At 36.5% G+C, this 12,794-nt stretch overlaps 1 protein-coding gene across 1 annotated transcript; it reads left to right on the plus strand.

Moving 5' to 3' along the window:
- Positions 1 to 2,204: 2,204 nt before the first annotated feature.
- Positions 2,205 to 4,193, plus strand: FLRT2 (fibronectin leucine rich transmembrane protein 2; the record flags this gene model as incomplete). The annotated part of the gene is made up of 1 exon (XM_080619500.1): positions 2,205 to 4,193. The coding sequence occupies one exon, from the start codon at positions 2,205 to 2,207 to the stop codon at positions 4,191 to 4,193; it is 1,989 nt and encodes a 662-aa protein (XP_080475626.1).
- Between the last annotated feature and the right edge of the window lie 8,601 nt (positions 4,194 to 12,794).

A 12,794-nucleotide genomic window follows, 5' to 3' on the forward strand; every position in this document is an offset into this window, starting at 1 on the left:
TTCATAGTGATAAGATACAGGATTTTTCAGAGTCTCACTTCTTATCTCCAGCTGTTCTAGCCATGAGGATGAAACTTAATGATGCTCCAGATAATTATACTAATCTGCAAGTGCAAGATTGTAGGGTTATAACAGTTGAGACTTCGAACCTGTCAGTCCATGAGATTCTGAAAAGCAGTGTCTGGGACATGTTATAAACTGTACAGCAGAAGAACAAACTTTCACGTACTTCTGAACTACATTTCTTTCTGAATTACATGAATAGTGCTTAAACTGCTTAAATAAAGTGAAAGGATTTGTAAACATGGTTTCTGTTCACTGAAATTCTATTTTCCTGAAATCCCAGCTAATGAGATTTAATCTGGGTAAACAAAAACTGGAAAAACACTATGCTTATGTAACTGCAATTCAAGACCCTGAGATCTTAAATGGAGGAAATTTAAATTAGATATAGGGAAAAATTTATTTACTGTGAGGGTTGTGAGGCAGTGGAATGGGTTGTGAATGCTCCGTCCCTGGCAGTGTTTGGACAGGGCCTTGAGTGACATGGTCTAGTGTGAGGTGTCTCTGTCCATAGCAAGGATTTGGACCTAGGTGATCTTATGGTCCTTTCCAACCCTAACCATTCTATGATGCTGTGATCTACAAATGCTTGGTACTTGTCAAGGTTTATATCCTTCATTAAGTTAAAGCATGTAAAATGCAACACTTTTTTTTCAGTCGTTGGAAACAACACATAACAAGATAGCATCATATGATACAGTACCTTTCATTGCATGTTTTAGAGAGTGGATTTATTCGGGTATAGATCTGAATAATAAATAGTAGCTGGGAACATAAAAGATAAAAAATGCATTTAGATGAAAATATACGTTAAAGAACTCATCTGTACAAATTTGCTTATGTAGCCATTCACAGACAACTGTGTAGCAGACTTAAAAGAAGCATTCAACCTTTATGGTTTGAAAAAAGTGCTCTACTGCAAAACTGCTGTGGTTTGAGCCGGTGTCCTAAACCAGTAATTTAGCAGATGTGGGCTTGTTTTGTTTAGTGCAAAGCTGATGCTGAAGTCTGTTGACAGCACAGTTCACATCAGAAACAATATCAAGATAATTGTTTTAGCAAATGCATGCCTTACAGCAAGGTATCTTGTATTTGTGGATTACTGTACTTATTTAAAAGACTCTTCTCATAAGAACCTAATTCACTGTAGTGAGGTGCAATAATCTGACAGTGTGCATTAAGACAGAGAATATAGAGAATGGCATTACAGTAATAGATTAAGAACATTCCAGAGTCTGATAGGAAATGAAAAAAAAAAAAAACAAAACCATAGAGTATGATTAAATAATACAGTCCAGAGTCTACTCTGTCAGACATCAGTGAATAGCATTCATTGAAGTCAGTGGTTCTGCAAAAGAAAAATGAACAAAAATGTCCACTTAAATGGTTTAATTTTAGGTTTGTGAAAGGTTTTAGTTTTAGGATTTGAAACAGACTGTGAAAGAGCAAAGACTGGAGACACAATATGCAAACAGAAGTGATAAATCTAGTCTTCACTGAAAGTCCTTCAATCACTGCAATGACTTTACATCAAATATATTTCAAGACTATTTAACAGTAATGTTAAGCTAATGTTTAATATTAATGCTTTTTTTTTTTTTTTTCCAGAAACACATAAAGAGCACAGCTTTAGAATAGTCTTCCAATGGGCTTGATCTTCCCTTGTAAACATTTCATGCTATTCAGCTTTTTCTTTCCTTTTTTTCTTTTACAGGCAGGCCAGATCTGGCAGATAGCTGATATGAAGACTTTTCTGACTTCAGAAGGCTGAGTCTAGCACCAACAGACTTCACTGAAAGGAAGTATCCCTCTAAGCAACTCATACACAGAAGACTTTTGGTAGCTTTAAATTAATCTGTTTCTCACCCACAAACACACAGCTATTGTTTGTTTCAGCACACATGGAGGAAGGCAACAAACTTTGTAACCCTGGCTAATGAGACTGTGGCTTTCTTATCAAAAGTAGGAGGTAGACCAATTATAAAAGGATTATTTTGTACTTAATCTCCAAGACTTTAACTCTGGCCTGAACACTAGACATGAATAGAAGCCAATTTTAATGACCTGAGATTTTGCTACGTGTGCTTCATTATTGTTATCCGCTCTTTAACACTTTGGTACTTTATTTCTTTAAATTAGAAATGGGTTTGTGGACTAGAACGTGGCCCAGAGATTGGGCTGTTCTCATGAAATCATGGCTTATCTTTTCCCTGGGGCTGTACATGCAGGTCTCCAAAACTTTGGCCTGCCCAAAAGTGTGCCGCTGTGATCGAAACTTTGTCTACTGTAATGAGCGAAGCTTGACCTCAGTGCCTCTTGGGATACCAGAGGGTGTAACCGTCCTCTACCTCCATAATAACCAAATTAATAATGCTGGATTTCCTGCAGAGTTGCACAATGTCCAGTCTGTGCACACAGTCTACCTGTATGGCAACCAATTGGATGAATTCCCCATGAACCTGCCCAAGAATGTCAGGGTTCTCCACCTGCAGGAAAACAACATTCAGACCATTTCTCGGGCTGCCCTTGCTCAGCTTTTGAAGCTGGAAGAGCTGCACCTGGATGACAACTCCATTTCCACTGTTGGTGTTGAGGATGGGGCATTCCAGGAAGCTATTAGCCTCAAGCTTCTGTTCTTGTCCAAGAATCACTTAAGCAGTGTACCAGTAGGCCTTCCAGTGGACTTACAAGAACTTCGAGTAGATGAAAACCGAATTGCTGTCATTTCAGACCTGGCCTTCCAGAATCTTACAAGTCTGGAGCGTCTGATAGTGGACGGCAATCTTCTTACTAATAAAGGCATAGCTGAAGGTACCTTCAGCCACCTCTCCAAGCTCAAGGAATTCTCAATAGTGCGGAATTCACTGACCTATCCTCCTCCTGATCTTCCAGGTACACATCTGCTAAGGCTCTACTTGCAGGACAACCAGATAACTCATATACCACTTACAGCCTTTTCAAATCTCCACAAGCTGGAACGTCTTGATATTTCCAACAATCAACTTCGGATGTTGGTAAAGGGGGTATTTGATAATCTCCACAACCTGAGGCAACTCACTGTAAGGAATAATCCCTGGTTGTGTGACTGCAGTATTAAGTGGGTCACTGAATGGCTCAAATTTATTCCTTCTTCCATCAATGTACGGGGTTTTATGTGCCAGGGACCAGAGCAGGTCCGAGGTATGGCAGTCAGGGAGCTCAATATGAATATGCTGTCATGCCCCACCACCACCCCTGGTCTGCCACTTATCATCACCTCTGTCCCAGCTACAGCCATGTCAACTACATTAGCTCCCACCTCATCATTTCCTTCCCCAGGTAGCAGATACAGTTCTCTCACTCCCACCATAGCCACGTTCCCCACTGTGCCTGACAGGGAGAACAGAGAAAGGGTGACACCTCCTATATCTGAAAGGATTCAACTCTCCATCCATTTTGTGAATGATACTTGCATCCAAGTTAACTGGATGTCTCTTTTTACTGTGATGGCATATAAACTCACATGGGTTAAAATGGGCCATAGTCTGGTAGGAGGAATTGTTCAGGAACGTATAGTTAGTGGTGAGAAACAACACTTAAGTTTGGTAAATCTGGAGCCCAAATCCACCTATCGGATTTGTTTGGTTCCGCTGGATACTTATAACAATTACCAAACTGGAGAAGACACTGTCTGTTCAGAAGCCACAACCAAGGCTTCCTTTTTGAGCAATGGCAGCAACATCCCCTCCAGCCATGAGCAGACGACTTCTCAGAACCTGGGCTCCCCATTTCTGCTGGCAGGGTTGATTGGGGGTGCAGTGATATTTGTCCTTGTGGTCCTGCTCAGCATTTTTTGCTGGCATATGCACAAAAAAGGGCGTTACACCTCCCAGAAGTGGAAATACAACCGGGGCCGTCGGAAAGATGACTACTGCGAGGCAGGGACCAAGAAGGACAACTCCATCCTGGAGATGACGGAAACCAGCTTCCAGATTGTCTCCTTAAATAATGATCAGCTCCTTAAAGGAGATTTCAGACTGCAGCCCATTTATACCCCAAACGGGGGCATTAACTACACAGACTGCCACATCCCCAACAATATGCGATACTGCAACAGCAATGTCTCAGACCTGGAGCACTGTCATACGTGATAGTGAAGGGAGATGGGGGTGTCTAGGACAAAGAGAAAAAACTCTGGGAAAAATAACCCCCCAAACAACAATGAGAAAATTACATTTGATAAATGTTACAAAGATGCATTTATGCATTTGAATACTCTGTAATTTATACTGTGTACTATATAATGGGATTTAAAAAAAAGTGCTATCTTTTCTATTTCAAGTTAATTGCAAATGGTTTTGTAACTCTTTGCTTTTTAAATCTATAAAAAATATTGCTAAGTACTGTACAGGGTTGTACAATAAGAACCCAATGTCATGGCAAAAGAAAGAATGACTCATTCTTCAAACATTAACCACTTTGCTGTCAAAGCTGTCTGAAGGATGTAAAGTTTCTAGGTGTCCTGTAGTACAGGAAAATAAGTGCATATTAAAACAGGGTCACTAGGAACAGAAAAAAGCAATTCAGATAAAATGGGTGCAACCCTTCTGACTTGAACCCAGCAGTTACTGTTGAGCATCAGACAGTTGGAAATACTTCTGTTCCCCTTTGTCAGTTGTGCATTTCCTACCTCCAACAGAAAACTGGAGTTCTGAGTGCTACCAAAAAGATTATGTTCTTGTTTGATTATTTTTTTCCCAATATACTTGGAATATGAAAGGTAGACAGAGCTCAGTGTCAAACTCAAAGTGACCTTGATTCCTATTTACAAAAGCTACTCAGAAAATCTCCCCCAACACTATATACCTTTAAGATAGAAACTGTTCCTGCTTTTCATTATGATTAAGAAGCTTTAGGCAGTCTCTGACCCTTCTCAGTGGGAGATGAAGGTTATCAGTATGTATCAGATAGCTGTCATTAAGTTGCACCTCTCTTTAATAGAGCAGCATTTGTTGACACAGCATGTTCAGGTAAAGCCTGAATGTGTGAAATTCTGAGTGCCCCCAGCTCTGCAGTATTCATGTAGAGTTTGGAGTCTAAAAGTGTAAATTGCTAAAAACATGGTGCAAAAAATGATGCCAATGGAAATGTTTCTGTTGACTTTTATGGTTCAAGCCCTATTTATTTCATTTAAGAATTGGATTTTAGTTTGGAGAAGCAGGGAAAAATATCCAAAACCAAACAATGAACAAACAGAGAAAAAAAGAAAGATCTTTTAAAACTTATTTATTATTGGAGAAGCCTCCAAGCCTGTTATGAACTGAAATATGTTCAGCAGGGAAAATAATGTGTAAATTCTGTTTGTTTGTTTGGTTTTTCTTCCCTTTTTCAGAGGCATACAGAGACGGACATTAACTAAGTATTCTATTAGCTGAGGAATTTTGAGAACACAAATACACACTGTCCCTCTGAATTTCCTTTCTTTTATCTTCAGCTTTTGGAAGTTTTCCACAATAATCTGTGTTTTATAAGCAGTAGGTGGGCTTAGAATTTGCTTTTTTGTTCCCTCAGATTCTTTGGCTGGAATACCTTCTGAGTCCCCGAGCTTTTCACACACTATGTGAAACATCATGCTTGTATTAAAACCATGCTGCTGCTCTCAAAATTATATAATGTTCAAGCCGCTCCATTGACTCTGTGACTGCCAAGAACTCTCTTTTTCTTGCCAGCTCAGTGGTGAAATCTAATTCTTTATTTCTTTCAGTTTATTTTTTTAATGCAGCTCACTTTTTTGCTTGTGGACAAGCAAAAGTTCACAACAAAGAGAAAAGAGAGAAAACTTTCCTGAGGGAATCAAAGAGAAGACTTTTTACAGTGACCAACTAGGGACAAAGAGAAGTTGTTAGAAGTGGATTGGAAGTAAAGGCTGAAGCACTTTAACTGTGAAATGCTTTGACATTTAACTTTATGAGGCTGCTTATGTTGGGAGAGAGGGTTTTAATCCTTTCCTTTGCTCCTTTCTCTCAACCCACTCTTGAAACCCAGCAGTCTATGAGTGTTCAGTTTCTATGACAGTACTCATTTTCTGCATTGGCAAAACGAATCCAGTTATGATTGATGGCAAAGTACAATCATTGTGTAAGAAGCAACATCCTTCCCCCAACACCTTTTATAATCACATTTTGAAATTCCACTCTATATTCTGTATATTTGCTATTTTTTCCAGCTATTACAGGTATTTTAGAAAACCTGTATGGCTACTGTAATAATAAAATCACTGAAATGTTGCTAAATAAAAGGCTGCCATATGATTTCAAATGGGCTAATTCTAGGTAGAAACATCTATGCAAAGCATTTTTTTTCTGTGACCTACTGAAGATTGTGATGAGAAGGTTGATACTTTTGTTTTGTATGTTTTAGGTGCCAAAGCCTGCAAGGCAAGCAGCAAATAGTTGTGCTTATGCGTGCTTCCATTGCATGCTGGAGTTTGTTTGAAATTAAATAGAGCCAGAAATTTTCATTGGGTGTGGATGTAGTATTTAATTTCACTGAAATAACTATCTGTATGTTTGATTTCAAAAGACATCCTTTGAAAGTATGTGCTTACTAGAATTTCATACTTCAATGACTAGTGCTGGAGGAATCTTTGTCCTCCTTTATGACCATCTTTTTTCTAGTCCTCAGGATACCATAGTTTCAAAATGAGCTAGACGCCTTAGTTGTAGCAAATGACTTATTCAGGGAGTTCAGCCATACTGCAGGTGAATGATCCACAAGCCCAAACTGATGACAAATGTGGTTACTGTCCTAACAGGGTGAAAACAGAAGGCTTCCACGAACTGTTCTTTTTGATCTCAGGTGATGAAACATATATATCTCTCTGTGGACTATTACTCACTTAGATCAAAAATCAAAATAATATTAAAGGTAGTGTAGTTTATGCTTCTTTTCAGTATGAAGAATTATATATATATTGGCATGGGATACTCTCTCCTATAAATACTCATTTGAAAAAAAGTAGCAAACCACTTATACCAAAATTTGTATCTAGAGCTGGAACTATTATCTAAAAATTTTACAGCCATAGTCAACTGAAAGGTCATATGTTTCATTTGAAGAATGTTTCTCCCAATTCTAATTGCTATCCACCTGTGAAATGGTTAGTGTATTTCAACCTGCAGTAGAGTCCAGGACTTTTCAAAGTGTCAGCCACACAAACAGCTGAGACTTCATTTCAGTTCACAACTAGATAAACACATAATGGGCAATTTTCACTAGGTAAAGTATTTGGAACAAGTCAGAATTAAAAATGGGCAATGATGTTTTGGTGATATAAAGTTTAAGAATGGTAGGGTTTTGCTTAGTCTTCATAAAAATAGGATCATTTTCCCTTGGTGCCAATATCTGACCAAAGATACTAACTAAAGGCTATAGAGAAGCAGTCACAAATATGTGGATATACAACTTATCCAGATGTTCATTTCCAGGTCCTGAATTGAACAGGTTCATTGGCTCTGGAGGAAAATGAGTGGTTTACAGACAATCTCACCCATCTTCTGTTGTATACCGTTAATAGCTGGCATAAATGTACAGAAAGGATTGGTGAGTGGAATAAACTAAAAGTTTAAGTGAAATTATGTTAAAGCAATATCACAACTAATGTGTTGTGATATGCTTTGCCAAGTCCTTGGGTTCCTTCTGAAGCCTTATTTGCAAACTGGTCCTCGTTTTCACAGACTCTGTCACTGTAACAAGTGTTCCTTGCATGTAGCTTTGCTGGCAGAAGTGGACACCTGACAAATGCATGGACTTTGTGGTAACACATTCGTATTGGAGACATTATTATTGAATTTATTCATAAGAATATTTAGGGATTAGGTTATTTTGGGCAGAAAAGTTATTAGCAGTTTTCCCTGTAAGCCAATAAAAGACTATGATGAATGTCAAGCAAAACACAAAAATTAAGTAGCTGTTTTATATGCTGTTTGCTACTAAAATAGCTCAGCTGTATTTTTCTGGCAGTCCTTTTCCATAAGAGAAAATTTCTCCCTCTAAGAAATACATTAATTTTAATTTTGCAAACAAAAGAACTTTATGCATATTATGGTGGTGTTACGGTTTTAAGGGTCTATATAAGGCACTTTATTAATTATATTAAAGTGAAAGTTCAGTCTCAGCTTTTGACAGTGAAGTGGTTAATTCCCATTGAGTTCTCCATTTATAGTACTTCTTCACCTTAAATTTAACATGGAGATATTAAAGTTTTTTTTCTTTAGAACGTGAGAATGATGGTTTTACTTATGACTTATTTTTCCAGCTCAGTGGAAAAACAAAATAGAAATGAGTGCCAAAACCAAAATTTACTGGCTCTGAACCTCATCAAATCTTGCCTGATGCTCTCTTCTAAACACAGAGGTAATCCTAGGAAGCTGATGACCACTCCTTCCCTGAACTGTACTGAACAGGGCATATTGTATCCCAAATGATACTACAGGCAATATTGAAGCATTAGGCATTAAACTTTTGTGCAGCAAACAATGTCTTGCTCTTTAAAAGGATGCTGGCTAGTGGTCCATCTGGAAAACTAGTACGAAAGAGATTTGGCAAGCTTTTATTATATTATACTGGGGCTCTGTGGAAATGTGCCTCATGAGAGCTGAATTCTGATGCAGATAAGCTTCTAAAAAAAAATGTTATCTTCACTTGGTCCCAAATACCTGAAGATGATCTTTCATAAAATTGAATTTAACTGAGATATGTGCACTTGATTCTGTTCTGTGTTTGATATATTTTATATCTTTAACATGGAAAAATAGATGGTTTGAAGTCTGCGTTATCTGTTTTCTGCAATCTGCCATGTTGCACGCATTGTTAACTTCAAAACCTCACTATACACTATATATTATCTTGTTGGCATATTCAGTAAAGAGTTATTTAAAAAATAAAACAATCCTGCTGTATTTATATGAACAAGTTAATTAAAATAAGGATTTGATTATCTAAAAAGGAAATCAGAAAAACAAAAATATCAATCTATCTTCTGGGCTTTCATTCGTGGAAATATTTCCAAATGTTCTTCAGATAAAAGACAAATATTTTAATCTCTGTCTCTCAAAGAGTTAAATTTGTTACTTCAATTTGTCAGATTTAATCTTATCTTTATAAGACTCATTCTGATACACGTATAGGAAAGCACTGTAAAACAGGAACAGATTGTATTCCAATGTTTGCATTAAATAGGTACACGTAAGCAGCTATACATGTCTATAACAAATATACATATGTGGAAGCTGCAATCGATTATATGCATAGTCATTTGGTGCCTGCATTTTTCATTCAACCTTGTCAATCTTGAGCATTTTACCTAATATTATCTGTTCCCTTGAAATGAGATGTGATTTTTTTTTTTCAATTATCCCTTCAAATTTGCTCTTGAATTCTCAGAATGCACAACATTCAGATATAGGCCTTAATAAATTTTTGTATATCTTATACCTAGCATATCTGGTAATATATTCAGTATATCTAAAGAGATGCTTTAGCTACTTAGAAATGAAGATTACCCCTATTCTAGTTACGTATACAAGAACTAATTTTAGGCATTGCTAGAACCAGAAATATTGAATGTTACTGTGTCACTTAAAAGCTTAGAAATGTAATATAGCTGAGTGTCACAATTTCCCTATAAATTCTTATTCTCTGACTTAACCCTGAATATTAAATAAAACTACCGAGAGCTGCTGTGCAATACATCCACATCTGGCCCCTTCCCCGCCTTATTCCATGGATTTCTTCTGAGCCAGATTAAGCCCTGGGAAGTAAACCTTCTTGCTTTACCACAGGAGGGTGGACAAAATAGGTAGATGACAAACACTTGCCATCATTTATGTACTTCTGGAAAACATAATGGCATCATCACTTTCAATTGAGGATTTTACATTATCTCAAAAGAGAAAAATGTTGACAGATACTGACTACTTCATCTGATAATCTTGTAATAACCCAAAATGATTTATCTTTGTAGAGATCAATCTATATTTACTTTGTATAATTCTAAGCTCAGTTGCCTGGATCTGTTTACACACATGTGCGTGTGTATAAATTCCTGGGGATTGTGTGTAGAAGATTTAGCTATAAGGAACTCCCAAAGCAAGCACATGGAGAATTATTTTTAATTATTGTTCAGCCAACATTTTTCACTATTTTGAGAAGAGTTCTTTCTTCTATCTAAAATTAATTTTTTTAAGAGTTCTTGTGTCTAAGATTTATGGTGCCACATGGAGAAACTACATTCCATCATTAAAGTATGAAACAAAGGTTTTAATTCTAGTTGAAGTGCCGTGGTCTGTGAAGGTTCAAACTAAAAATCACTAAACAATTTCTGTTGCACAGGTGGAGACTTGGTGAACTTTTAAACAATAATTTGCATTCTTAAAACAAATTAGTATACTCTTACAGTGAAATCCTGACCCCACTTATTTCAACTATAAATCAGAATGCTTACATGAGTACTATATGTCAGAAGCATTATTACAAACGTATAGTATGACACATTGTATAATATGTCACATTATGTATACCCTAATGAAAAACATTAACTGAGACATTAACTGAGACAGGCAGTAGGCCTGTGCATCTCTTTTGAAAAGCTAAGGGAGCAGAGAAGTAGACTTTACTGAAATGTGAGGAGACAGAAATATGGACTGGGCAACATTGTCCAATATAAGCCACAGAAGAAATGGACATTTAAAGCCACTAACAGGCCACTGAGCATAACAAGAATGTTCTTTTACACATAAACACACATTTTCTGCTTACAATGCCATATTATGGCTAACATATATGACTGAAAAAAATACATGTATAAATATTAAGTTTATTAGTACAGTTACACTTTGGTGGGGACATGTCATGCGGAATAAGAAGAATCTGTACACTGGGTCTAGTATTTATATTCCTCTGTATTGAAAGGATTCATATGCAGAAGGAAGTAACAAAAAAATAACAAAAGTAATTCTGATTACAATGCCTTAAAGAACAAAGATGGTGTATAAACTATTACAGAAAATCCAACTCAAACACGTATGTGTTGACAACTTTAACATGCTCTGTGCAGAACTGAGAAGTGTCCATGATGGATACTAGTCAGAGTGCTAAGCTGAACACGACCATTCTTGAAAAGCACAATTGACAGATTCTGTTCAAATGGTGTATTTCTTGAGTGAAAACCATATTTCCACCCCTATAGTCTTTGAGCAACTGATCACACAGATAAATAAGATTCTATGTGATTGGGATTGGAACAGTGTGTCTCAAGATGGAATACTGTAATTTTCATACTTTGAAACTGCCTGTTTGGGATGAAAACTATGGAGATTTTGTTCTATGAAGATGAAATATGGTAACAATGATGGACAGAATATATAGCTACTCCTCTTTACCGACATTTTATGGACATGAAAAAGGACACATGGATATGTGTACTATATTCCAAACGTTTAAATTCACTGAAATGACTGCAGTCACTTTCAATTAATAGAATCAAGAAAATGTGATAAAATGAGTGTTGATAGAAAGTGGTCAGTACTTTCTCAGGGCTTTAGCTGTGAGAAAAAAGGAAGAAATGGGGGGGTGTGTGGAAGAAGGGGGAAAGAGAGACAACTTTTAAACTACAATACTTTTGTGCTTCTGTTTAGATGGAAAGTCCTTCCAAATTTGTAATTTGCTCACTCTAATGTCAAACTTTGGTTTGACTTCAAAGTCAATTTAAATGACAGTGTTGTAAGTCTGACCTCATACACCTTCACAAACTGGTTTGTTCACTCACAGTTCAGGAACCAATATGTAATTTATTACTCTCTGACTAAAAATGCAAATGTTAAGAATTCTTCCCCACTAAAGGAACATGTCAATAAAATTTGAGAGTTGGTGTGAAGTACTGCAGTATACGTTAATGTGAAGAACTTCATTTATTCTAGCAGGACATTAACACGTCTTTGTAAGTGGGGACTGCAGAAGTAAGGCATGAACATTAACTCTACGTCATTGTCAAGAAAACTTTTCTCACCAGTATTAGACACTACTCTCAGCTCATAAAAAGCATGTATGACTTACCAAGCATGTAAACAAATGGAAATCTGAGAAAGGAGAGATATCCCAAGTTATTATAGTTATCCTAATAATATATTATTAAGAAATAAAAAAAAAAAAAAATCTTTTTTTTGTTTTCCCCCCAATTACAGGGAGTAGTACCAGGCTCATGGCATTCTCCACTCTAATTGGTAATGGTGTTTATTTGGAAATCTATCCATACCCTGATTTACTTTGTCATCTATGAAAACTTTGTGGGATAGGCTACTTTGTATGTGATACTTGCCTTCATGACAAATTTGTGGTTAACTATTCTTCTATACAATTCTGCTTTGGTTTTGACTTTCCTTTTTATAATTTAACATTATGAACGTGTGGCAAATGGAGCAAGTTTAAAGTAGAGCAAATTTATTTTCTGCTACAATTATGTCAATGGTAAGACGGTGTCTTTTTAGCAGAAGAAAAAATTTAAAAATACTGAGTTAAGAAATCTGAAAGAATTTTACTATCAATTTTAAGTTTAATTCATTATTTTTCAACATTTATTTACAGTAGTCATGCTAGGAAATTGAGCTGGGATCACTGGATAAACTCAGGTTTGTGGTTATAGGAACTTCATGTTTATAGCTTATATATAACTTTATATGCTTTATAGTTTTACA

This window comes from Psittacula echo (assembly GCF_963264785.1).
Source record: "Psittacula echo genome assembly, chromosome: 5".
In the NCBI taxonomy this organism is placed as follows: Eukaryota; Metazoa; Chordata; class Aves; order Psittaciformes; family Psittacidae; genus Psittacula; species Psittacula echo.